This window comes from Erinaceus europaeus, chromosome 3 (assembly GCF_950295315.1).
Source record: "Erinaceus europaeus chromosome 3, mEriEur2.1, whole genome shotgun sequence".
Taxonomy (NCBI): domain Eukaryota; kingdom Metazoa; phylum Chordata; class Mammalia; order Eulipotyphla; family Erinaceidae; genus Erinaceus; species Erinaceus europaeus.
This window is the reverse complement of record NC_080164.1, coordinates 83,100,098-83,125,987: the sequence shown is the minus strand read 5'-3', so window position 1 is coordinate 83,125,987 and position 25,890 is coordinate 83,100,098. Positions and strand designations below refer to the sequence as shown.

The window sequence follows — 25,890 nt, the reverse complement described above, 5'->3', positions numbered from 1 at the left end:
TGTGAGAGCAAGTCCTTGTAAACTGACATTTCGTCCATTAAGTTATTATTTTTTTTGCCTCCAGAGTTATCATTGACGCTCAGTGTCTGCACTATGAATCTACTGACCCTGTGGCCACTTTTTCAATTTTTTTTGATAGGATAGAGAGAAATTGAGAGGGGAGGGAAAGACAGAGAGGGAGAGAGAAAGACACTTGCAGGCCTGCTTCACTGCTTCTGAAGCACTGGGATCTTTGAGCTTCATACTATGTGTGATTAAACTGGTGCACCACCACCTGACTCTATAAATTGGGAAAAAAAAAAAAAGAATCAAAATGCTAGCCATTAAGTAAAAAAAATGGGGTAGTAAATATAAATATTCATTTTCTGCTGGATTCCGTGACTGCCACTTTCTCTCTCTCTCTCTTTTTATTTTACTGCCACTTTTTTTTTGGGGGGGGGTTTGAAAACTTTTTTTTTTTAATTTAAGAGAGGAGACATTAACAAAACTATAGGATAAGAGGGATACCTTTCCACACAATTCCCACCACCCAATCTTCATATCCCATCCCCTCCCCTGATAGCTTTCCCATTCTCTATCCCTCTGGGAGCATGGACCCAGGGTTGTTGTGGGTTGCAGAAGGTAGAAGGTCTGGCTTCTGTAATTGCTTCCCTGCTGAACATGGGCGTTGACTGGTTGATCCATACTCCTAGTCTGCCTCTCTCTTTCCCTAGTAGGGTGGGGCGCTTTCTTAACCAACCCCTAGAAGAAGAAGAAAAGAGACCCCATCTCTGGCTTTAGGTCCAGGCTATGCCCAGACCCAGAACTGAGAGAGGCCTGTGGTCATTATTTCTATTGCAGCCTTCTAACTAGATCTTGGTTCTGTACACTTTTTGGGGATGGTTTATAATTCTGTCTCTCACTTATCTTTATACACAACAGCTACAAATCAAAGCAGACAGAACTTCTAGACAAATGAAAACATTTTATTTACAGGAAAAAAACTGTACACTGTGTATACATAAAAATATACAAAACCAAAATAGAAAATATCAAAGCATTAAAAGGTATACAAACACTTTTTAAAATTTGAACCCTGAAAATCCCAAGCCTTCATAATCAGTTTGACGAGTACACATTTTATTTTAAAAATTATCATACAAAAAGAAAATCCCCAGAGCTGTTAAAAAAGCTTGCTGGTTTCCACCAGAAATTTTTTTGTCAGTATTTTATTTAGAGTAAAACAGGATAGGTGATATTATAAACGCTAGTTAATTTGTTCAGAGCCTATATGCTAGGATTATTTCTCATCCAAGTAATAAGTGTTTCTTTTTCAAATCATGTCAAGGCCATAAGCTATGGAGAAACTTCTCATGAAAATTCAAATATAAATTAGGCTTTTGACCAGGAAACAATTTCTCCAGGTGACAGTTTTACCTTCATAGTGCCATTTATTTGATATTTCTGCCATACATTTTAAGAGAGTTATGACAGATAGAACTGGAAGACTGATTTTTTTAAACAGAAAAAATAATACTTGCTTCCTCATGAAAATAACTGGTGCTTGCTAAATTAAAATACTTGTAAAAATTTCAGAAAAGATGTCAAAAGACAGCACAAATCAACCATGCATGTAGATATGTATATATACAATTATAGCTATATCTACATGCATATTTTTTATAACAATAGTAAGAACTATATCAGTGTCTTCAATTCTTCAAAGTTCATTAGTCCAAGTCTGTAGAGGGGTAGGCTGCATTATACTTTCTGACTAAGAAGGTCTCAGTCATTTCATGGAACACAGATAAGAACTAAATCTTGTTCCTTGAACTGGCAGAGAAATATCACTGGTTGTGTAAATAACAGTCCAGTGACCAGAGCATGCAGAAATATTTCACAATGGAAAAAGCCAAAGTATAAAAAGCAACTGAAAACCCAGGAACCTTTTACCTAAGCACTTGATTTCCTAAACATGGCAGACTCCATCAGTTATGCAACTGCTGGGGAAGAGTCCTACACTGTATGCTAGTGGGAAGCTGACACAATTACGACAGGCTATTTTCAGAGACTGACCTACAAAGTATTTTTAGGTCATTTTCTCCCTCCCTCTCTCTCTCTCTCTCTCTCTCTCTCTCTCTCTCTCTCTCTCTCCCTCTCTCACCTTTGGTTAGCAAGAAATGGATCAGGTTACTCTGGTCACCTGCCTCAGACATGAACTGTACATTGATCTCTAAAGAAGGCTGCAGAGGGGATTTGAATCAAGTTCTTTCAGAGACAGGATTCTTCCATCCCATGCCATTACCTATGTAGACTGGTCCTATCTACTTAATGCAGCCAAACTGGGCCCAATTAACTCAGTGAAGGAATGGAAGTGCTCCTACTTAGCTAGGTCAGCCAATCGCATAAGATATTCATCCGTTCTGCCAGAATGAATGGATTCCACATGGAACAGAGCAAGACTGGGATAGCTCTCAACTGCTATTTCCCAGTTCTGAGAGTGCTACCAATGATGGCTTCCATATTACCTTGTCCAGATGCTAGTTTGGCTACAAAGGCAGAATACTGGAGAGAATACTTCTCCAGAATTGTGGAGAGAGAGAGAGAGGAGAACCCAAAAACATGGGAGAATTCTGTAGCTAAAAAGTAGTTCCTTGGATCTGGATCCAGGTACACAAAGACCCAGCATCTGAGAGCTGAGCAAAAGCCCCTCGCTTGACCCCCTCTGACAATGCTTACATGTGACTGTTAAGATGACAAACTCTTGGTCCTGGGCACAATGCTGATAAAACCAGGTCCACAAGGACTTAGTGGGAGACAGGCAGTCCATCAAGCCAGCATTCATAACCCTGAGGGACAGTGTAATTCTGTCAAGCCCTCCCCACCTACCTGTCAGAGGGACAGAGAAAGGTGAATTGTCATTCCCAGTCAATATTGTGTGTCTCTGTGGTAACAACTACAAAAAAAAAGAAAGAAAGAAAGAAAAAAGGCAATCAAGTGAGATTATCTTGAAATGTAAAAGAATGTTGAGCACTGCTACTTTTTCTTTTTTTTTTTTTGTGATTGGACAAAGAATTTTTTTTTTTTTTTGTCTCCAGGGTTGTGGCTGGGGATCAGTGTTGGCACTATGAACCCACTGCTCCCAGCAGACATTTTCCCCCCATTTTATTGGACAGGACAGAGAGAAATTGAGAGAGGAGGGGATATAGGGGAGAGAGAAAGAGAGACACCTGCAGACCTGCAAATGACTCCCCTGCAGGTGGGGAACAGCACTGCTACTTGTAAAGTAAGAAGAGTCACCTACTGGTTTCAGGTGAGGATTTTATTAGTCTCTTTTCATAAGGTGGGGTGGGAGAAGCAGGAGGGCACTTTGTGTTTACTATATGCTAAGTATTGTGCTTATTGCAGTGCTATAAATGTGGCATGTAAGGAGTTACCCAGTGTCTGGCCTCTTAGGATCAATATGGCTAATATTAGAACTTAATAAGGTTTCTTGAGAGGCTAAACCATTGAAACTTTTAAATAAAAAAAACCCACAGCCCACACATACTAATGCTTGTACCACATTTTCTGAATGTTTAACAGACCCTGAGACCCTAGGGTTTTTAAGGCCTAGAAGAAATTCAAATTTCTGAATCATTTCTTTGCTGTCCTAAAAATCCTCCTCATAAACCCAGAGAGACTGGAAGCACATTTAAGAAGTATGTCGCTGGACTGGGGGAGACAGCATAATGATTCTGCAAAAAGATCTTCATGTCTGAGGCTCTAAAGTCCCAGGTTTAACCCCCAGCACCACCATAGGCCAGAACTAAGTGAAACTCTGGTAAAAAAAAAAAAAAAAGAAAGAGGGGGCTGGGTGGTAGCGCAATGAGTTAAGCATACATGGTGCAAAGTGCGAGGACTGAGTAAGATTCTGGTTTAAGCCCCTGGCTCCCCACCTGCAGGGGTGGGGGGGTTACTTCACAAGTAGTGAAGCAGGTCTGCAGGTGTCTATCTCTCCCTCTCTCTGTCTTCCCCTCCTTTCTCGATTTCTCTGTCTTGTCCAACAACAACAGCTATAACAACGATAACAACAAAAACAACAACAAGGGCAACAAAAATGGGAAAAATGGCCTCTGGGAGTAGAGGATTTATTGCACAGGCACCAAGCCCCAGAAATAACCCTGGAGGCAAAAAGAATTGTAAAAACAATGAAAGAAAGAATGGGATAGAAAAGAAAAAATGTCATCATAAAGCACTGTTTAAAAGTTTTTTTTTTTCAAAGTGTTTTCTAGTCTCTTTGAACTTGGATATTGACAATGAACCAACAGGTTTTCCTCTAAGTCCTCAAATCCCCCCAAAGGGTTGTCCTGAATAAGAAATGTGTCAGTGAGGAAAGCCCACACTGGGAAGACTGTGAAGGGACCTTTGAAGGCAGAGTCTGGCAAGTCAAAGCAGAACCAAGACCTGTAGAAGGTAACTTTCCTCGTCAGTACCTGAGCTCAGTGCTCACTGTACACAGGGACAAAGTAAGCTTTTAGAGGGATGAGAGAGAAGTAGTTTGAATGTCTTCTCAGAGGTAAGTGGCATTGGAAGGCAAAATTACTCCTCCTTCATGAATGTAGAAGGAAAGCTCTCAATATGGAAATTGAGTGGAAATCTCATGATTAAAACATTGCAGTCACTCTTATCTCACAGTTATAAATCACAGGAGAGGCCTGTTTCTCTTGCTTACTCTTATAGCACAGATCAGCCAAGCAGAGGCATTTTTGTTTTGCCACCAGGGTTATTGCTGGAGCACAGTTCCTACATAACTTCACCTCTCCCAGTGGCCATTCTCATGACTTCACCTCTGCCAATGGCCATTCTTTTTTTCCTTTTTCTTTGACTGGGGGGTGGGGGGTAGTGGTAGGGAGAGGCAGAGAGAAACATGCAACACTGATCCACTGCTTGGGAAAAATTTCCTCTTGTAGGTGGGGACCAGGGGCTTGAACCTGGTCATGTGTGTGCTCTACTAGGTACATTGCCACTTATCTCCGGAAGATGCCCACTTTTAGAGGAGGACCTGGTGGGGGTTTAACTGTTATGTGGAAAACAACACAGAAGAATGACCAGCAGGAGTGGTGGAACTGTGCAGGCATGGAGTCCCAGTGATTGTTCTAGTGGCAAAAATAAAGACTAAGTAAGTCAAACTGAATACAGATAACATACTAGGATGGCATTTCCTTCTGACACCTTGTTGTTAAAAGGCAATGTTTTTCACAGGATTTTATATAGTGATATGGCTTTGTAATAAGGTAGGACCAACATCAAATAAGAAGGTGAAAGCAAGGATACCATTTCTGCATGACTCTGTATAGGAAAAAAAAATACTGAGAATTTGGATTCCCTAACAGTTTATAAGAAAGCCTTTATAAAGAGAGATGTGACTCCCTAAAAGTACATGTGACCATTCCCCAAATCTCCCTTCTAGACTGTGACCCCTGGTATGTCCTAACTGTCAGGGAAACTAAGGATTGTGGGTTGAATAGCAAATAATGTAGTGCAAAGCAGCTGAAGTCTCCTGGCTCTCTAGCTCCATGCTTTAATTAATTAATTAATTAATCAATCAATTAACTATTTTTTGCCACCAGGGTTATTGGTGGAACTCAGTGCCTGCGCTGTGAATCCACTGCTTCTGGTGGTCATTTTCCCCCATTGTTGTAGTTGCTATTATTATTGTTGCTGCTGCTGCTGTTGGATAGGACAGAGAGAAATCAAGAGAAGAGGGGAAGACAGAGAGGGGGAGAGAAAGATAGACACCTGCAGACCTGCTTCATAACTTGCAAAGTAACTCCCTTGCAGATGGGAAGCCAGGGGCTCAAACTGTTATCTTTGTGATTCACACTAAGTGTGCGTCCCATATCTTTAATATTTTTTTTTTCCATCAAGAGTAGTACTGGGGCACGGTGCCTATGTAACTTCACCATTCTTAGTGTCTATTTCCCTTTCTATTGAAAATGAGAGACAGAGATCTAGAGGTGGGGAGAGGGAGAGGGAGAGGAAGGGGGGAGAGAGAGAGAGAGAGAGGAAACACCTGTAGTACTGCTCCACAGCTAATGAAGTTTCTCCCACTCAAGTGCAGACTAGGGCTAGAAAGCAGGTGCTCAGGCATGGTGACATGTGCCTAACTAGTTAAGCCACCACCCAGCTCCTGCACTGTTTACTTGCAATGGTGTTCCTCTCCATCAGGATGAGGCTACCTTCTGGTCCAAGAAGGAAGTCCTGCAGGAATATGAATTCTGTCATGCAGAATTCCTCAAAATCTCAAGTAACAGAAGACTCTCCTTGGGGGTCCTAAAACTGAGCTGACTCTTGGACTGCTCAGTATGGAAAATCTAGGATTTTAGAGTTTTGTCCTCACCCCCACACATCAGAACACATTCAGCAGGCACCAGCAAGTAGAGATGAAGGCTGAAACGGCTTGGGATCACACACTTCATAAGATATACTTAGAGAGGGGATTGGATAATGATTACACAAAGTGACATTAGTGCCTGAGACTCACATCTCCCAGGTTCAATCCCCAGCCCCACTAGAAGCCAGAGTTGAGTGTTCTAATAAAAGAAAAAGGAGGAGGGGGAGGAGGGGGAGGAAAAAGAGGAGGAAGAGGAGAGAGAAAAATAGAAAGAATGAAAGGAAGGAAGAAAGAGATATACAGGGGGATTGTTGCTGCTAAAAGAAACATTATCTGAATATGCATCATACAACTTGGGGACTTAGTGGTAATTACATGAACAAATGACACATGATATGCTATACCTCAATGTGAGTGTTTCTGGTAATAAAACATCCCATAATATCAAGTGTCTTGAAGAAACTTGTATCTGGGACCCACCCTGGTACTGGGGTGTCCATGACTTAAGAAAATGTCAACATGTTTGGAGGTATAGCATCCACTTTCACTTGATATACAACTATTTGTCTAGTTAGCTTTTTTTTTTTTTTTTTTTTTTTTTGCATCTTTCCCGGGCTTTTTATTTCTCTCAACACCATGTTTACAAAGAGAGCAGTAATAAATAATGGCTTAGGAAATTCCAGTTGAAAGACTTAAGAACTACCTTGCCTGACATATTTGTGTATTTGTGACTTCGAGTGCAACTGTAGTAGTACCTTATTGCACAAGAACCCCTCAGAGTCCCTCTTCAAGACTGGGGGTCAGTGGGGTCAGGTGAAGGGCAGTGCACCATCCGCAGTCCAGGGAGGACCACCTTCCCCTTGTGGTGCAGGTCCCCTGGGGTACCAGTGTTGAGGCGTTGCACCAGAAGTTTCTCATAGAGCAGCGGGTGGTAGGCGCCCAGCGTGCAGGCAGCGTCATAGTACAGCTCGTGGTAGTGGCATCGTTCTGTCTGCCTCACCGATGGGAGATACTCATACACATGCACCTCTCCACACAGGGACATCATGAGGAGGATTCCTGATGGAAAAGACAGTTAGCACCCAAGGGACAACTCCAAATGGAAGCCCAGTGGTTTTTAGAACTGGTAGTAGTGAGCTCTTGTGCTTGCTTTCTGGTAATTATTACCACTGCAGAATTACAACGTCTGGTATGTTCTCAGGATGTCGGGGGCATGCTGTTGTATATGCTCTTGCTCTATTGCTGCTGATCTCAGTAAGAAATGAAAAGATAAAGCCAAGGGGCTGGCAGGTGGCTCACCTGGCAGAATGCACACATTACCAGGCCTGAGGACTCCTGAATCAGGCTCAAGCCTTCCTGGCCACACATAGGAATACCAGGAATGCTGCAGTGTCTCAGTGTATCTCCTCTGTCTCTCACCCTCTGCCTAGAGCAGGGGTGGGGAACCCCCCCAATCATTTTGTCTGACCCTTCCATTGCAACTGCAGCTTTCTTTTTTCTTTTTTTGCCTCCAGGGTTATTGCTGGGGCTCAGTGCTGGCACTATAAATCCACCTGCTCCTGGAGGCCATTTGTCCCTCCATTTTATTGGATAGGACAGAGAAGTGGAGAGATAGAGAGGGAGAAAGAGAGACACATGTAGACCTACTTTATTGCTTGTGAAGCATCCCCCCCTACAGGTGGGGAGCTGGGGGCTCAAACCCAGATCTTCTCGAGAGGGTCCTTGCACTTTGTACTATGTGAGCTTAACTGGGTGTGACACTGCTGGCCCCCTGCAGCTTTCTTCACAGCCACACGAAGGGGTGATTTTTGAGTTGATAAGTTTGTATGGCATATGAATGATGTGATAGGTATCTAAATGGCCCTTGGAAGAGAAAAAGGGCCCCTCCATCCTGATCTCAAGGAAAGAAAAATGGTTTCCATGAGCAGTAGAGTTAAGAGGGCACTAAGCTTCAGCGATACTCCCAGTGGTAAAATAGATGCAGGTATAGATAAAAGTATATAATGTATATTAAAAGAAAAGACAGACAAGCAATTAAGCTCCAGGAGCCCATATCTACTGAGCAGCAGATTTGCATCTCCCAAGTTAGAATATCATGCAGCAAATTCTGCACACAGAGCTCATCTGATTTGCATGTGCAGGACCATTATGTTCCAAAGAATTACATGCTATAAAAACTGATTCTAAAACAGTTCCTTGATTATGACTGGATTATAAAATAATTGCTGAGATGGGAAGAAAAGGAGTTGGGGACCCTGTTAAAGACTTCTTATAACAAAATTATCTTTCTTCCCAGGACTAGCAGCATCAGAATGGGTTTATGTTACTCCTTTTGAAAATGGTTCAAATAGACAGCTTATAAGCTCCAATCATTGCTAGGAAAATCTAATTCTTGAGGTAGGATAAAAGGCTTTCTTTTCCTGGCACCTTTGTTAATGTCATTTGCACCTTGTAAAGAAAAGACTCATTTCTCTTTTAGAAGTGAGATTTCTTATTATGAAGAAATGCAAAGCCACACAGCTTCTCCCACTTCAAGAAAATAGTTACCTGCAAAGAACGGTCCTATTTTCTAATTGACCATTCCCATTCACAGCATGAAAAATCCACTCCCACCAAAGGAAGTTCTGTATAAGAAGGGAAAAGGTAGATTGGGGAAGTAGCTTAGTGACTGTGGAAAAGATTGTCATGCTCCCAGGTCTAGATTCAATCCCAGGTACCACCATAAGCCAGAGTTGAGCAGTACACTGTTGAAAGAAAGAAAAAAAGAAAAGAAAGAGAGAAAGAAAGAAAGAAAAGATAAATGGAGAAAAGGGACCAGTTTTGATCTGAGGGATCCAGAAAGGTGGTCAAGTGGAGGGGTAGAAGGAAACAAGAAAGATAAAACTCCAGAAGTATGCATAGATTCTGCTTAGAAGACTCTGAAGATGTGGCCTTGGATCCATCATTTAATATTGTGGGTGAGGCTAAAACCCTTTCCTATGAGAGTAGGATGTGGGATAAATACTCCACGGAATACCACTCTGCAATCAGAAAAGATGATGCTGTGTCTTCTGAGATAAAAATGGATGAAATTGGAGGTGATTGTGCTTAGTGAAATAAGTAAAGAGATGGAAGACCAGATGGTTTTACTCACATTTGGAATCTAGAGAACTGATACACATGAACTTACAAACATAACAAAACAAAACAAATAAAAAAAAGAAGCAGAAGCAAGCAAACTTTCTGAGACTTGTAAGAACTCCGGAGGTTATCTTTGGGAAGTGGGAGGGTGGGGGTCACAGAACTCTGGTGGTGGGTGTGGTGTGGAACTATACACTGTAATCTTACAATCTTGTAACATACGATTAATCCCAAATGAAAAATGGAAAAAATGGAGGAGATCATTCTGTTTTAATTCTACAGAGCATTGGTCAAAGCTTCATGTTACTGATAGATCCCTTATCTCCCAGCCACATTCCCTCTCCATGGCTGACCTACCGGCCAGCTAACAAGTGAAAATGACCTTATTACTGAACACATTCCTCTAAGCTCCATCTAAGATGAGGCAAAGAAGCTGACCTCATTATTCTTAAAACACAGGTAGTATTCTAATGTGTATACATACCACAACTTTCTTTGTATTCATCTGTTTGGACATCTGGGATCTATCTTATAGGGGGAACTTAAGAAACAAGGAGATAAAGGAAAAACACAAAGTGAAACTCAGGACTAGATGAGGTGTATTGCACCAAAGTAAAGGACCCTGGGAGAAGGAGGAAAAGGGGAGGGGTAGAGAAGGCCTTGGGGGCTTGGGGAGCATGATGGTGGGAAAGGGCCCAAGTTGTGTGCAAGTATTCACAAATGAGTGACATCCTTTACAAAGAATTCATTTGAAGAAGAAGAAGAAAAAAAAAAGGTTAATTATTCCAGGCAATTATGACTCAGCAGTCATATTTGCCAAATTGTACATTTAAAAATATTATACAATGCAATGTAATTATCAAACCAATTAAAAAGTATTCCATCTGGTCTTAATGAAATGTCACATTATATGACTCAGGATATTAGGCAATATGTACACTAATCACTTTCTTTAAACTCTGGGTAAAGAGTAAACTTTAACCCATGCTTATGTTATCCCAAATTCTGAATGAATGAAGCTTCCTCTCTAAAACTCTCTTCTATATGCATGATGAGGGGCCAGCATGGGGCTCACTAGGTAGAGGCACATATCACCTTGTTTAAGGGCCTGGGTTTGAGCAATAGGCCACCACATGGCAGCACCCACAGGAAGCTTCATGAGTAGTGTCTCCTTTTCCTCTTCCTTTTCTCTCCCTCTCACTACCCCTCTCTCCCCTTCTATCTAAGGAAAAGAAAAAAGGCCACGGGGAGTGGTAGAGTCAGGGTGGCACTGAGTCTTACTGGTAGTCCTGATGGAAAAAAATGTTTGATGAGTTTACCTTAATTGCAACTATAATAAAACTTGTATGTTTTTACCTGGCAAAATACTTAAGGTAGCATGCCAAATTGTTAATAATGATAGCATTGCCTCCTTGGTGAATATATCTTTTCAACATGTGGTAGAACAAGCGGTAATGCAAATAGCATAATAAAAGCAACGGAAAAAACTGGTTTATATTAGTTCCAGCTAACATCTGAACGTAGGTGAGTTAAGTTAGGCACTTCGAAGAATGACCAGTAGAATAATATAAAACAACTCTGAATGACCTGTGGTGATAAAAATATAACTGGACTGAATAATTCCAGACTAATAAGAAGTAAGTCATTATTCAATAGTTTAGTGGCTTCCCTATAAATTCATTAAAAAAAGGAAATATTCATCTGCAATATTCTAGTCATCAGGTTCATGATTAGTCAACAATTTGTTTGGCTTTATATGTTGACTCATTTGTCAGCCACCAGGTTCCAGATGCTACCATGATGCCAACTGGACCACCTTGGGCAGATGACCCCACCAATGTGTCCTGGAGCTCTGCTTCCCCAGAACCCTGCCCCACAAGGGAAAGACAGAGAGATAGGCTGGGAGTATTGATTGACCTGTCAACACCCATGTTCAGCGGGGAAGCAATTACAGAAGCCAGACCTTCCACTTTCTACAACCCACAATGACCCTGGGTCCATACTCCCAGAGGGTTAAAGAATAGGAAAGTTATCAGGGGAGGGGATAGGATAGGGAGTTCTCGTGGTGGGAACTGTGTGGGGTTGTACCCCTCTTGTCAGTGTTTCCTTTTTATAAATAGAAATTTTAAAAAATAGAAAAAAGGAAACAAAGCAAATGATACTTAAGGAGCAAAAGTGAATCCCCCAATAAAGAAATTTTAAAAAAAAGAAACAAAAGTGACTTTCCAAATGAGATTTATGGAAAATCTGTACTTAACAAGTAGTTTGGAAATTTGAACTTGATGTGATAAAATATTAAACAAGCACTTACTATCTTCAAACATGCACTACAAGAATAATACTTGAAAGTCAGTTTTTTTATATTGTTATTACTCAATGGTAATACACATTCAAGATTCACTGTTTATAGGGGAATGTAGAAAAGTTGTCCCTAATCACCATAATTATGACATGTTTTACATAACCATAAATAGAGGTGTTAAGTGGTTTATTATCTTGGGTTATTGTGCTATTATTTTGTTTTATCCATCTGAGTTTGGAGGATATATCAGAAAATTAGAGCTCTAAATGCAATAAATATAGAGTGGAAAAGAGAAGTCATGACTTTTAAAAAAATATTGTCCTTGTGCATGTATTAAATAGCCTGAAATTATAGTGTTTATACCTATGAATTCCAGAAATATTTCTACTAATATGAGCAGCAGTATTGGCTGCCTTTAATAATTATGGGGGAGAAGTATTTGTTAGTGGTTTTTGCTATTAAAAATATTGTCAGGGACAGAAGATAAGCAAACCTGAGTTGCTGCTTGGGAGCCTGGTCCACATCCTTGAGGACACTCAGGAAGCTGAGTGCCTAGATGCCCTCCCTTTGCAGGAGCCAAAACAATCCAACCAGGATTTAGGACTCATGCAAATATATGTCTTTTTGAGAGCAAATGGGAGCTGTGGGATTCCAAGTCAATGAGGACTTCTCCCCAGTCAGTCTATGGCACAGTCAAAACTAACACACAGTACAAGTAAGTAATGTGGAGAAGTCTCTACTATCTGAGGCCCAGTGGTGGTGAACTCAGTAAAACACACACATCTCCATGCATGAGGACCTGGTTCAAGGCCCTGGTTCCCACCTGTAGGGAGGAAGTCATGCTGCAAGCACCTCTCCTTCTCTTTCTCTCTCCCTCTCTCCCCCTCAAAATGACTTCCAGAAACAATGAAGCAAGGCAGACACTGAACCCTTGAGATAACCTGGTGACAAAAAAAAAAAAAGCACCCCTCCAATACTGATGTAAGAATTAAAGAGAGGCAAGTTAGTTAGACATGAGCAAGCCACTTCCCAATGAGGACCTAAGGAGATTCAAGAGTTGTTCCAAAGAAATATGTCCTTCTGGAATCAAGTAAATCATGCTTATCCATGTTTTTTCCACTTAATTAAAAATACATATGTGAGCATTTAAAAACATATAAAGAATCCCTTGATTGCTTCTCTGGAGGAAGGAGTAATACATGTCACTTGTTTCTGATGACTCTACCAATGTGCCTCTTTCCATAAACTGTCAGGACAAACACGGACTACATAGAAATTAAATGAGCCAACAAACTTCAACATTTACTACCAGTCATTTAAATGTCATGCTATCATTGAGCACTGACATGCTAGAGAATATATCTTAAGGAAATAGTTTGCTTATTATTTATCATTTTTTCTAAGATTTACTTATTGTGAGTATAGATAGTACAGTGTTTGTAGGTATACAGAGACTTTAGTGCTTAACTAACTCTAGTTCCAAAGTCCAAGGTTCATCCTCCTGCACCACCATAAGCCTGAACTGTGCAGTGCTCTGGTTAAAAAAAATAATAATAATAACAAGATTTATTTATTTAGGGGTCAGGTGGTGGCCCACTGGTAGAATATATATTTTACTATATATATTCTAATATATATAGTAATATATATATACTAATATATATTTTATTAGTATATATATTATATATATATATATATATATATATATATATATATATATATATATATATATATTACTATATATTTTACTCAGGTTCAAGTCCTAGGTCCCTAACTGCAGGAAGGAAATTTCATCAGTGGTGGGGTACTACCACAAGTGTCTCTCTTCTCTCTGACTCTCACTGTTTATACTGAACATGTCTATCTTCCTATACAAAATAAACCATAATATGTGGAAGTAGTAAAAATGCAGGATCATGGGCCAGGCATTGGTACAACAAGTAAAGTATACCAGCTACCATGTGGGAGGACCCAGGTTTGAGCCTCTGGTCCCCACATGCAGGAGGGAAAGCAGTACTGTAGGTGTCTCCCTTTCTCTCTCCCTCTCTCATTCTACTTATCTCTGTAATAATGATAATAATAATAGAAAAAAAACTACCACAGCAGTGGATTTGTTGTGCACACACTGAGCTCCAGTGATATTCCTGCAGAAACTAAAAACAAAACAAAAACTCTTCAGCAGAATTTTGATTAAATCAAAATGTGGAACAACCATATCAAAATCAAAGACATAAATTACGATATTTATTAGATATCTATTTTTACCTTGATAATATGTGTCATATTTCAGATGAAAGGATGACCTTTTAATACTGTGGAATATAGTTGTATTTGACCTAAGGTAAGGTCTTAGGTGTGACACACTGTAATAATATTTAACAGTAAATATTAGTTCTTTTTAATATTTATTTATTTATTTATTACCTTTTGTTGCCCTTGTTGTTTTATTGTTGTCATTGTTGGATAGGACAGAGAGAAATGGAGAGAGGAAGGGAAGAAAGAGAGGGGGAGAGAAAGATAGACACCTGTAGACCTGCTTCACTGTTTGTGAAGCGACTCCCCTGCAGGTGTGGAGCTGGGGGCTCGAACCAGGATCCTTATGGCGGTCCTTGTGCTTTTGCCACCTGTGTTTAACCCGCTGCGCTACTGCCTGATTCCCAAATATTAGTTCTTGTACCTGGTGCATAATAGTTCAATTCAAAGTCGAAGACACTTATCTTCATTTTTTTTTTTTTTTTTTTAGTTGACAGAGATCTGGAGACATTAAAAAGTGTGTACCAGGTCACTTATTTAGTTAACCAGTGGAGCTAAGATATGATTTTTAAAAAGTTTTAGTATTTAGTTATAGTCTTTCCTCTGCTGGTGCTTTTATATGGTCTTCAAAGGAGATTCTTCCAAACAACAACAATTAAGTTGCAAAAAAAATATTGTTCAGCAAGATAGAATTGTTGTCTTACACAGGATTTGGGGAAAGTTCTGGAATAAGATATGTGTCAGGATACACTGTCTCTCTAAATTTCTGTTACTGAAAAGAGATTATCTAATATGTTAGCCAAGTTGTCACTGAGTTTTACATAATTACTTTGTTGCCAAAAGTTAAAATATATTTGCAGCTATAATAAAAATTTTGAAAAGCAATTACCAGTAAATAATTGTGAAACACTGAATTAGGTTTCATGTGCAGTGAATAGTCATCTCTCTAATCATGATTCAGGAGTTAGAAGATAGCTCACCCATTAGGGTGCATGCCTTGTGATGCACACAGCCTGTATCCAAGTCCCAAAACCACATGGGAGTTATAGGACACTGGGGGAAATTTGGTGCTATGGTGTTTCTTCTCCATTAGAAATAAATGGAATGAAGAATTGGGGCCTAGAGAGATAGCACAGTGGTTCTGCAAAAGACTTTCATGCCTGAGGCTCAAAGTTCCAGGTTTAATCTCTAGCACCACCATCAGCCAGAGTTGAGCAGTATTTTGGTGAAAAGAAAGGAAGGAAAGAAGGAAGGAAGGAAGGAAGGGAGAAAGAAAGGAAGGAGAAAAAGGGAAGGGGGAGAGAGGAAGGAAGGAAGGAGGAAGAGAGGTAGGAAAGAATGAATGGTGAGAGAGAGACAGAGAGGAGGGAGGGAAGAAAGAAAGTCAGTTCAGCAGTGGTGAAATCACACATGCTTGAGGTCTCAGTGAAAAATATTTTATTTGGCAAATACCATTTGCTAATAGTAAGTATTTGATACTAATAAATAAAAGTAAAAAAATAAATGGTTTAAAAATATTCATTTAGAAATCTGAGAAAATTAACTTTAGTATCCAGGATCAATATTAAAATGTTACAATGCATCTTACTAATTTATAATGAAAGTATAGTTTAAATCACTGAATATTAAAATGTATGCGTGCAGTGTCAATATTATTCACATGTTGATTAATCCAGTTTATTACACAATAAGCAATAACGACTTACTAATTTTGCTAAATCATTGATGGAAACTGTAAACCTTGAAAATAAGATGCTTTTTACAATAAGATTACAATAATAAGATTGATTGAAGAGCATTTTAGAATTTGTTTTCTTTATTACAAGACCAAATGCTTTTCTCCATATGTACAATTTTCCCTCTTTTTCTTTTTGTGGTTTTCTAAAGCTTTAATTGAACATTTTTAATGGTACTGCAAAAAAGAGAGAGAAAAGAGGAAAGAGAGGAAAGGAAGAGAGGGAGAGAGGGAAGAGAAGGAAAGAGGAAGGGAGAGAGGGAGAGAGGGACACAGAACATAAAGTCCCAGTGACTGGACCCAGGTCTAATATATATATGTATGTATAATTTTATTTTATTTTTTAAAATTTTTATTTATAAAATGGAAACACTGACATAGGATAAGAAGGGTACAATTCCACACAATTCTCACCACCAGAACTCCGTATCCCATCCCATCCCCTGATAGTTGTCCTATTCTTTATCCCTCTGGGAGTATGGACCCAGGGTCATTATGGGATGCAGAACATGGAAGGTCTGGCTTCTGTAATTGCTTCCTCACTGAACATGGGCATTGGCAGGTCGATCCATACTTCCAGCCTAGATCTAACTTATATAAACAAACAAAATGCAGGCAGTAGGAGGATAGCTTCTGACACCTTAAGGACTGTGGCTTCTTCCTTGCATGTGTATTCTCTCTCTACCCCCTCCCCCAATCCTCTACTCTACCATGTTTGGAAGACACTTTAATAACCCCACAGAGAGGTCCTCATTAAGTGTTAGGTTAGCCACCTCGGAAGTAGACAGAGCACACTGGGTCTACAGAGCTCAAGGCAGCCTCCTGACAGACACAGAGGCAGAGAGATCCAGTCAGTCAACTCCCAGATTTCAGACCCACAGAAACCAGGTGAGGCATTAAGACTTATTATTCTTACAGTATCTAACTTTGGGGCAATTGACCTTACATTATGCGATAAGTGGAATTCAAGTCCTCTGGGTCATTCTGATGAGTGCTGAACTTTAAGAACCAGTGAAGTGGAATGTTCATTCATATGCTGGCCGATTATGTGTTTTTCTTTCACTGTACCAGGCTAAGAACAGGAAGGCAACTTGATGGGCAAAACAGAGACTTCTTAGCCCTCTCTGCATCCCTTTCTCTCCCTTCACCCTATCTGTTGGAGTTGTACTTTATCTGCATTGTATACATCTTTTTAAAAATTTTTTAAAATTATTATTATTTTTTCCCCTCCAGGGTTATTGCTGGGCTCGGTGCCTGCACCATGAATCCACCGCTCCTGGAGGCCATTTTCCCCCCCTTTTTGTTGTCCTTGTTGTTGCAGTCTTGTTGTGGTCATTATTATTGTCATTGTTGATGCTGTTTGTTGTTGGATAGGACAGAGAGAAATGGAGAGAGGAGGGGAAGACAGAGAGAGGGAGAGAAAGACAGACACCTGCAGACCTGCTTCACCACCTGTGAAGCGACTCCCCTGCAGGTGGGGAGCTGGGGGCTCAAACCGGGATCCTTACGCCGGTCCCTGTGCTTTGCGCCACATGCGCTTAATCCACTGCGCCACCGCCTGACCCCGCATTGTATACATCTATGTTGTGACTGAACTCTCCTGTGCTGAGTGCCAAACAGGAAGAACTTGTGCCTAGTATTCACCTTGGCTCCCCAGGGTGATCAATTAATATCCACTGGGTGGGGATTTTGGATTTCCATCATCACCACTTTTCTCCCCCGGGATGCAGAGACAGGCCTTTGAATAGCATCAGTGACAATCCACTCAAGGGGTGCAGGTGAGTTCCTCTGGGAACCTTACTGCCATTGCCAGTTTCTCCATAGAATATGTATTTTTTGTGGACACAGAATCACTAGCTTGAAAGGGCCTGTGCATTTCTGTTCATAGCTGCATTATTCTCAATAGCTCAAAATATGAAAGTAGCTTGGATATCCAATGACAGATGCCTGACTCTAGGGTTATCGGGTATATCCCCAATGGAATGCTACTCTGCATCAAAAAAAGATGAGGTTTTTCTTATCTGGGACAAAATGGATAGAACTAGAGGTGATGATGCTTAGCGAAATAAGTAAAGAGGTAAAAGACAACTTCAAGATGGTTTTGCTCTGATGTGGAATATAGATGACTATGAAGAAACAAACTTGTGAACTTGTAAAGGAAAAAAAAAAAGTAACCAAACTGTCTCTTAGACTTTGTGAGAACTACGGTGACGGTGGTGGTAGTGGCTGGTGGTAGTGGAGGATAGGGTACAAAACTCTGATGGAGGATCTAGTGATTTACACATATCATGTGTGGATATTTTGTAAAAATCTGTTAAATCACTAATCAAAAAGAAAAGGAAAAATAAGAAGCCTTCTGTGTTGGAAACAGCCAATTCTAGAAGCCTTCTACTCAACACAGGCAGATTTGTAACCACACACACACATACACACAAAATGCACACACTCACTGTGTTTAGAAAATGGAAGACAGGGAGTCGGGCGGTAGCACAGTGGGTTAAGCACACATGGTGCAAAGTACAACGACCGGCTTAAGGATCCCGGTTCAAGTCCCCGGCTCCCCACCTGCAGGGGAGTCACTTCACAAGTGGTGAAGCAGGTCTGCAGGTGTCTATCTTTCTCTCCCCCTCTCTGTCTTCCCCTCCTCTCTCCATTTCTCTCTGTCCTATCCAACAACAGTGACATCAGTAACAACAACAATAAAACAACAAGAGCAACAAAAGGGAATAAATATTTTTTAAAAAAGAAAGTGGAAGACATTCCACATGAGACTCTCACACAGAGACATGAGCCCATTAGTAAAGACAAAGTGTTCACCCACTACACCTCCAATTGGGGCCCTGTACTAAGCAGAAAGAAGGTCAGAAGGCCAGGAAGTACTCTGCTACGCCTCCCTTCTGAGGAATGTCCCACTGCCCCTGCCTGGGCCACTGAAACTGTTAATCTGGATGAAGGTAGCCCTCCAGGTTAGGCACCTTTGTTCAGTGACTGACAGTAGAAGGAAAAGTGTTTGGGAATAATTAGGTGGCAAGCTGTCAAGTCAGCAACTTTCACCATGACTGTAGAGCACCAAGGGGCACTCAGAGAAGAGTTTTTGACAGAAGAAAATAAACACTCATTGATTTTTTTTTAATTTCCTTTTGCAACTCTTAAAGCAGGATAGATTGAGAGCTGAGTAGCATCATTTTTCTTATATTAAAGAAGCATCCACTGAATGAGAGAACAAACCTCTTGTTCTCAACACATTTCTGACCAGGATAAGAGATGGGGCTTAAAGATGTCAGCGTCCAGAGTGGTGGCTCAGCAGGTAGGGGATGGAACCAGCATTGTGCCTGACTCTGGGTTTGATCTAGGGCATCAGATAAAAGGGAAGAGTGGTGCTCTGGTTCCTTTCTCCAAAAAAGATCATCATCATCATCATCATCATCATCATCATCATCATCATCATCATCATCATCATCATCGCAACAATATCAGAATATCAGCATGGCAGTTTGAGGTTGGCAGATGATATACCTCTGGGCACAGTTAGCCCCAAGCCATCACTGTGTCCACCCTCAGGGACAGGGTTTACACTGAAATAAAACAGGGACATAGACAGTAGTGGAATTTAACCATGCCAAGCCTTGTCTTTTATTACATCTGCATTTCTACCACTGGGGCACAGGCCTGACCAGTGGGAACATAAGATTTCCTTACAAATAAGACTTTGCTCTGTTTTTTCCCCCCACTCTTTAGTGACTGATAAAACAGAACAGATTATATCTGGAAGACACAGTAACAGTTACGTAAAAAGACTTTTAAGTCTGAAGCACCAAAGGTCTCAGGTTTAATCCCTAGCATCACTAGAGCTGAGGTGTGTGTGTATGACAGAGAGAGAGAGAGAGAGAGAATAAAGAGCACCATAAGGGAGACCGGGCAGTGACACTTGGTTAAGCACACATAGTGCAAAGAGCTAGGACCCGCACAAGGATCTGAGTTCAAGCCCTTGGCTCCCCTTCTGCAGGGGAACATTTCACAAGAAGTGAAGCAGGTATTTATCTTTCTCTCTTCCTCTCTATCTCCACCTCCTCTCTCAATTTCTCTCTGTCCTGTGAAATAAAATGGAGAAAATGGCCACCAGGATGCAGACTGCAGGCACTGAGCCTCTGGAAGGAAAAAAATAAAAGCACCTTAACAGATGAGCAGCACAACAAAGCCCCTCTGTGTGCGCCACCTCAGGCAGTAGTCATCAGCAGGGACACCTGGTTACTGAGAACTTGACCTAGTAACGGAAGTTTCTTCTTGGGATTTAAATGTAAATGGCTGTGTGTGGTGAAACACTGCCATACTGGAGCAGACAGTGCTGGAAAGCAACAGAAACGGCAAATCTGTCCACTGACTCATTGACTCAATCTTTAGGCAGGCTTAGTGTGATTATTTGCATTTCTCTGATGAACACACCAAGGCTCACAGAATGAAATGATTTGCTCCACACTAGGAAGTCCAAAGACGGGAGCAGAGAATCCACTCTGTCCAACTCAACCCAGCCCCCTGCGTGGACATTAAACTCCAACACTGCAAAAGAAACTTTATAGGCAAAAAACCAGCTCTGGGAGATTGGAGTCTCAGGAAGTAGCTGAAAAGAGGAAAGTGATTGTATGGGTCCTGATGGGGATGCTATTTTTCTTGAGCAATGACTATTTAAGTTGGAGCTTTGAAATGCCATGGCAACAATAAGCTGATCTGACAGCACTTCTCAATGCTCTACAGCTTTGCTCTAATTGAGTATTAGCAAGGTGGATTCAGGAGAAGGCAGCATTATGAAAAACACATTATTAAACTTCTGCCACATCATATTATGCTGTCTAAGCTCTCTTCTACCCTGTTTCCTCTTGCAGACAAACTCGATCATACTTTCTTTCCTAACCAACAGGATGCTATGAGGTTACACAGAAGATAAAGAAGCAGTGACGATTTCAAATTAAGTAATTTGAAAACAAAGAATGTTAAGGACATGACCTTAAAAGAAAATACTGGGGCCAGGTGGTGGCACACCGGGTTAACTGAGCAAGGACCCAGGTTCAAGCCTCCAGTCCCCACCTGCAGGGGGAAAGTTTAACAAGTGGTAAAGCAGGGCTATCGGTGTATCTCTGTCTCTTTCTATCTCTATTTCCCCCTTTCTCTTCGATTTCTGTCTCTATCAAATAATAAATAAAGATATTTTTAAAACTGCATGGTTTATTGTTAATAAAATTAAAAATAAAGAAAATACTAAGCTCAAGCAGTGCTACTTTTAGGCTTATACTCAAAGGGTACCAAGGCATTATTTCAAAGGGACATATCTACTCTATGTTCATATCTGCATTATTCACAATAGCCAAGGAGTAGAAGTAACCTAAATTCTCAGCAGTAGGTGATTAGAAAAAGAAGATATAAAATATATTCTCGGGAGTCAGGTGGTAGCACAGTAGGTTAAGCACAGGTGGCACAAAGCGCAAGGACCGGTGTAAAGATCCCGGTTAGAGCCTCCGGCTCCCCACCTGCAGGGGAGTCGCTTCACAAGTGGTGAAGCAGGTCTGCAGGTGTCTATCTTTCTCTCCCTCTTTCTGTCTCCCCACCTCTCTCCATTTCTCTCTGTCCTATCCAACAACAACAACAATAATAACTACAACAATAAAAAGGGCAACAAAAGGGAATAAATAAATAAATATATATATAAACTTTAAAAATATATTCTCAGTGAAATATTACTCTACAATCAAAAAGGATGCTATCATATCTTTCAGGACAAAACGGATGGAACTGGAAGTGACCGTGATTAGTGAATGAGGAAGGAGGTTAAGGACAACCTCCAGATAGTTTTGTTTATATGTGGAATTAATACACATGAACTTGCAAAGAAAAATAGCCAAATAATTGAAAGTTTGGTTCAAACCTGTGTTCTGAGAGTACCAACTAAAGGCATGAAATAAGCATCTATAATGACAATATAAAAAAAATAAGAGACCTGGTTTAAGGAAAAAATTCAGAGTCGTATTCTATATTTTGACTTGAATTATGCATGAAATCATTCGTATTATTACAATACCAAAGCCTCCTACAAAATCTGGAAGCATTGGTGCAGACCATGTTCCCTGTGTTTGTGATCAAACCAATATTTCTTCTGTAAGACTCCCCTCCATCCATGAACACACACTGTGCTGCCTAAGCTAGAGTCCAGGTTGTGAATTCATTGAAACAAGAAGGGTTCAGAACACTGCAGTGCACAAAACCAATATCCCTTAATTCTATTATAAGTTTCATATTGATAAGGAGTTGTCACATAGTTTTTAATATGGCCCTAGCCTGGTGAAAATCAAAGAACTAACGGAGCAATACACTAAAGCACAGGTAAAGAAATGGGGTGTGGTCACAGTCTTGTCAAAGCCAGGATACAAAAATATAATCAAGCAAATGTAATATACTTGTTTAGTGAAATGCACTTTTCTGTATCAGAGTCAGTAGATTCTGGTGATCAGAACTGTACAAGGTCCTGAAATTGAGATCATCAAAACCCAGAACTACACCAAGTCTTGCAAGATATGGTACTACATCATAGTATCAAATTCAGCTCCTGGGTGAGGCTCCACAGTAGCCTGGGAGTGAGTAGGAAGGTCAATTGTGACCAGTGAGAGGGGCCTATTTGATATTCACACACCTGGAGGGCCTGTGACTGCTCTGACCCACAGAATTTAGTCCATGCAGAGCTAGGTAGGCCTCAGCTTTAGGAAACAGGCAGGTTGATTTTTATGTCTTTTGCAACACTTGCTGGAAACCCTGAGATTCCACTGAAGAAGCCTAGTTACTTTAAGAACACCAGTCATGATGCCAAGAGCAATGAATCCTCAATCAACTTATAGCTTATTGCAGTAGACTCAGGTGTGTGTGTGGGGGGTGGTCAGAAGGGGAAAGAGAAGGTTTCCATGGGGAGGCTGGGATCTAAGTCTCTGTGGTGGAATACAATGGCAGTTTAGTTGGAGGTAAAAATGTACTGACTGCAACAGTCTGTGATACCTCAAAGCTATATTGGAAAGGGAGAGAGAGAGAGAGAGAGAGAGAGAGAGAGAGAGAGAGAGAGAGAATATGAACAAATAGGCATACCCTGAATGGCCCCAGTTATTAGATAACAGAAAGTCATCCCACAAACCAACCAAAGACCACTAAGAGATCCTCATTCTCCTATTTCCTCTGTGAAAGAGATGTAACATCAAACCAAGAACATCCAGACCCACAAAATCAGAAGAGAAAAAAAATAAAATAGCTAGTTCTTGACACCTCAAAATGTTGGGGTATTTATTTATTGCCACCAGGATTATCACTGAGGCACACTGCCTGCAAGACTCCACCACTCTCATCAGCCATTTTTTAAATTTCCTCTACACAGAGTGTGACAGACAGAGAGGAAGAGAGAGAACGAGAGAGGCACTTCCCCACTGCTCATGAAGCTTCTTCCCACAGGTGGTAGCCTGGGGACTTAAATGTGCTGTTAACCCACCAATACTGGAGTATTTTCTTATGCAGCAACAGAAGATATTAACAGAACAACTCCCTTTTCTGTGCTTGATTTATTTTCCTACTAGACCCACCAGTGAACAGCTCCTATGCTATAGCATGCCTGTGTATGCAATGGATTATTTGGCATGACACTAACCTGCCCACCTGACCACACCCATCTTTAATCTAAACCTACCAATGAAGCCAGAAGATGGTGGGTTGGGCTGAATCTTCTCCTTTGTGTTCTCCTGGATAATGTCCCAAAGCTGCCATATAAATTTAGGATGGAGAATGTAAAATGGTTGATTTGGGTATCTCTGACGATGCTGGACATATGGAGTGAAAAGGTTGTAGTCTGGTTTCTTGTACCACTAAGAGAAAGAAAATAAACATAGTCAAGTACAGAGGTCCACATGGTAAAAGGAAATCAGAGCAGCAGAGGAGACAGAGAAGCCCAGGCATTTCCTCAGTGGATGACAGACCAGTGTTCTAGTTCTAGTGAGGACTGATGCTCTGATTTTCAATAAATGAGGGAGGTAGGCTGGAGTTGGACTCAGTCAGCTTTCTGCAAAGGATTATATCATAGCATCATCATTCAAATGATAAATATATACCCCGTTGTTACTTATTTCATTGTCATCCACAGTCCCTCACAAGCTCCCCTCTTCCTGCCCAAACCCTAGAAACTTCCTGAATGTTAAAAATGTTAAAGGTGTTTCCTTATGTTGTAGAAAAGAACTTTTGGAAAACACCTAGAGGGGCGGGAGAACCAATGCATCAAAAGATGAAACTTAGAGCCACACCCCCATGGTCTTTCGAAAGAGACTGAGAGGTAGAGATTGAGTTCAGCTTCCTAAAGTCAATGATTCATCATTGGTTTCTACTTAGTAAAGCCTTCATAAAAACACTCAGTAAGGAGGGACTTAGGAGTTTCTGAACTTATAATTGCAGGACAATTTGGGAGAGTGGTAGCCCAGCAAAGGCTACAGAAACCCCACACCCATTCCCACAGCTTGTCCTCTGCATCTCTTCCATTTGACTACTGTTTTTGCAGTAACTCAGAAAGTGGTCTAGTGAATACACAGGGTTCTTGAGTCTGGGAGACACTGGCAAATCAGAGCTAATGACAACATGATAAGATAGCAGTAAGCACCTCCAGTCTGTAGCTGGTTGGTTGGTGGGAAGCACAGGGAAAGTGAAGGGTGGTCTTGGGATACATCACCTGATATGATTCCTGGGTCAAGAATGTCAAAATTAAGTTAAACTCCTGAACACCCTGCAAGAGTCTGAAAGTCTGGGAATTGTATACACACACACACACACACACACACACACACACACACACACACACACACATGCTGCAGGATCTCTAAACAGGCCAATGAGCACACACCAGGCTTGCCAGGTTCTGTAGCTTCTACTGTACATACTCTGCTTCAGCTAAAGCTCTCTGGAAGCAGCCATTGACACAAAGGGATGTAGCTTATTTTCTGTAACTCTACTGACAAAAACAGAGCCAGCTATGGCCTATGGCTCTATTTAACCTAGCCCTAGACTTACATTACAATACACCAGGACCCAGCTTCAATCCCCCCATCTTTACCTGTAGGGAGGAAGCTTTATAAACAGTGAAGCTGGGCTACAGGTGTCTCTCTTTCTCTCTCCTTCTCTATCTTCCCCCCTTCTCAATTTCTCTTTGTCCTATTACATAAAATGAAAATTTAAAACAGATAAATAAAAGGGAAAAAATGGCTACCAGAAGTGATGGATTTGTTGTGTAGGCACCGAGCCCCAGTGATAACCCTGGTAAATAATTAAGAAGATGGGGGGGGTGTAGGAGGAAGAGGAGGAAAAAGAAGAGAAAAAGAAAAAAAAGGAGCTGACTTTTATAAAATGTGTGGGAAAGTGTTTCAGAGGCTACCATAGAATGGCACTAGATAAGGACTAGGGGAGGTTGGTGGGGTAAAGGGAGACCCTTAACTCCAGAGGATTCAGAGTATTCTTACTCTCTCAGTAAGTGAGGGTATAGTTACAATTCCATGTAAATAGTAGCCTCAGGGATGGTGTAGTAGATAAAGCATTGGAACCTTGAGCATGATGTCCTGAATTTGGTCTCCAGTCTCACATGTGTCCGAGTGATGCTCTTCCTCCCCTCTTTTTCTCTCTGTATCATTAATGAATGTATCTTTAAAACTAACTTAATATAAATCCAAGAAGTATTCTAAGGCTGAATGAGTTCTAGGGCTTAGAAAATTCTGGGCAGCACTGGTTGGATCATCTTCAATAAGCCGTGGCCCTGGCTATGAATCAATGTAGAAAGCAGCCTGGGACTGGACTGATTCCTCTGCCCTTCTGCCTCCCAGCCATCACAGGGCTGTGTCTGAGACAACAGTACTGTCCCTTGGATTCCAGTCCTGTCACTTTCCATAATCACTGAACTAGATAGCTCTGTGCCTTGAGCTTGAAGCTTCCAAAATAGAAAGAAATAAGGCCTAACAGCTGGAAGCCCTCACCATATTCACAGACAGAACTGTCAGTGCTGCTGGCTAGGATAAAGAGGCCTCAAAGTTCAGTCAGTCACTGGAAGCTTGATTCTCCACAGATGGTCCA

At 41.0% G+C, this 25,890-nt stretch overlaps 1 protein-coding gene across 3 annotated transcripts in view; it reads right to left on the bottom strand.

Moving 5' to 3' along the window:
* Positions 1-3,019: 3,019 nt before the first annotated feature.
* The window catches only part of ST6GAL2 (ST6 beta-galactoside alpha-2,6-sialyltransferase 2), a 101,649-nt gene continuing 78,778 nt past the window's right edge, over positions 3,020-25,890 (bottom strand). For 2 of the 3 annotated variants that reach the window (XM_007534770.3, XM_060187603.1), the window contains 3 exons: positions 23,477-23,651; positions 7,111-7,414; positions 3,020-5,117 (listed from right to left, as the gene is read on the bottom strand). In XM_007534770.3, coding sequence (XP_007534832.1) covers positions 7,143-7,414; positions 23,477-23,651 — 447 coding nt within the window. In that variant the 3' untranslated portion in view covers positions 3,020-5,117; positions 7,111-7,142. Of the gene's footprint in view, positions 5,118-7,110; positions 7,415-18,997; positions 19,341-23,476; positions 23,652-25,890 lie in introns of those variants that run through there. The other variant, XM_060187604.1, reaches the window with a different exon arrangement.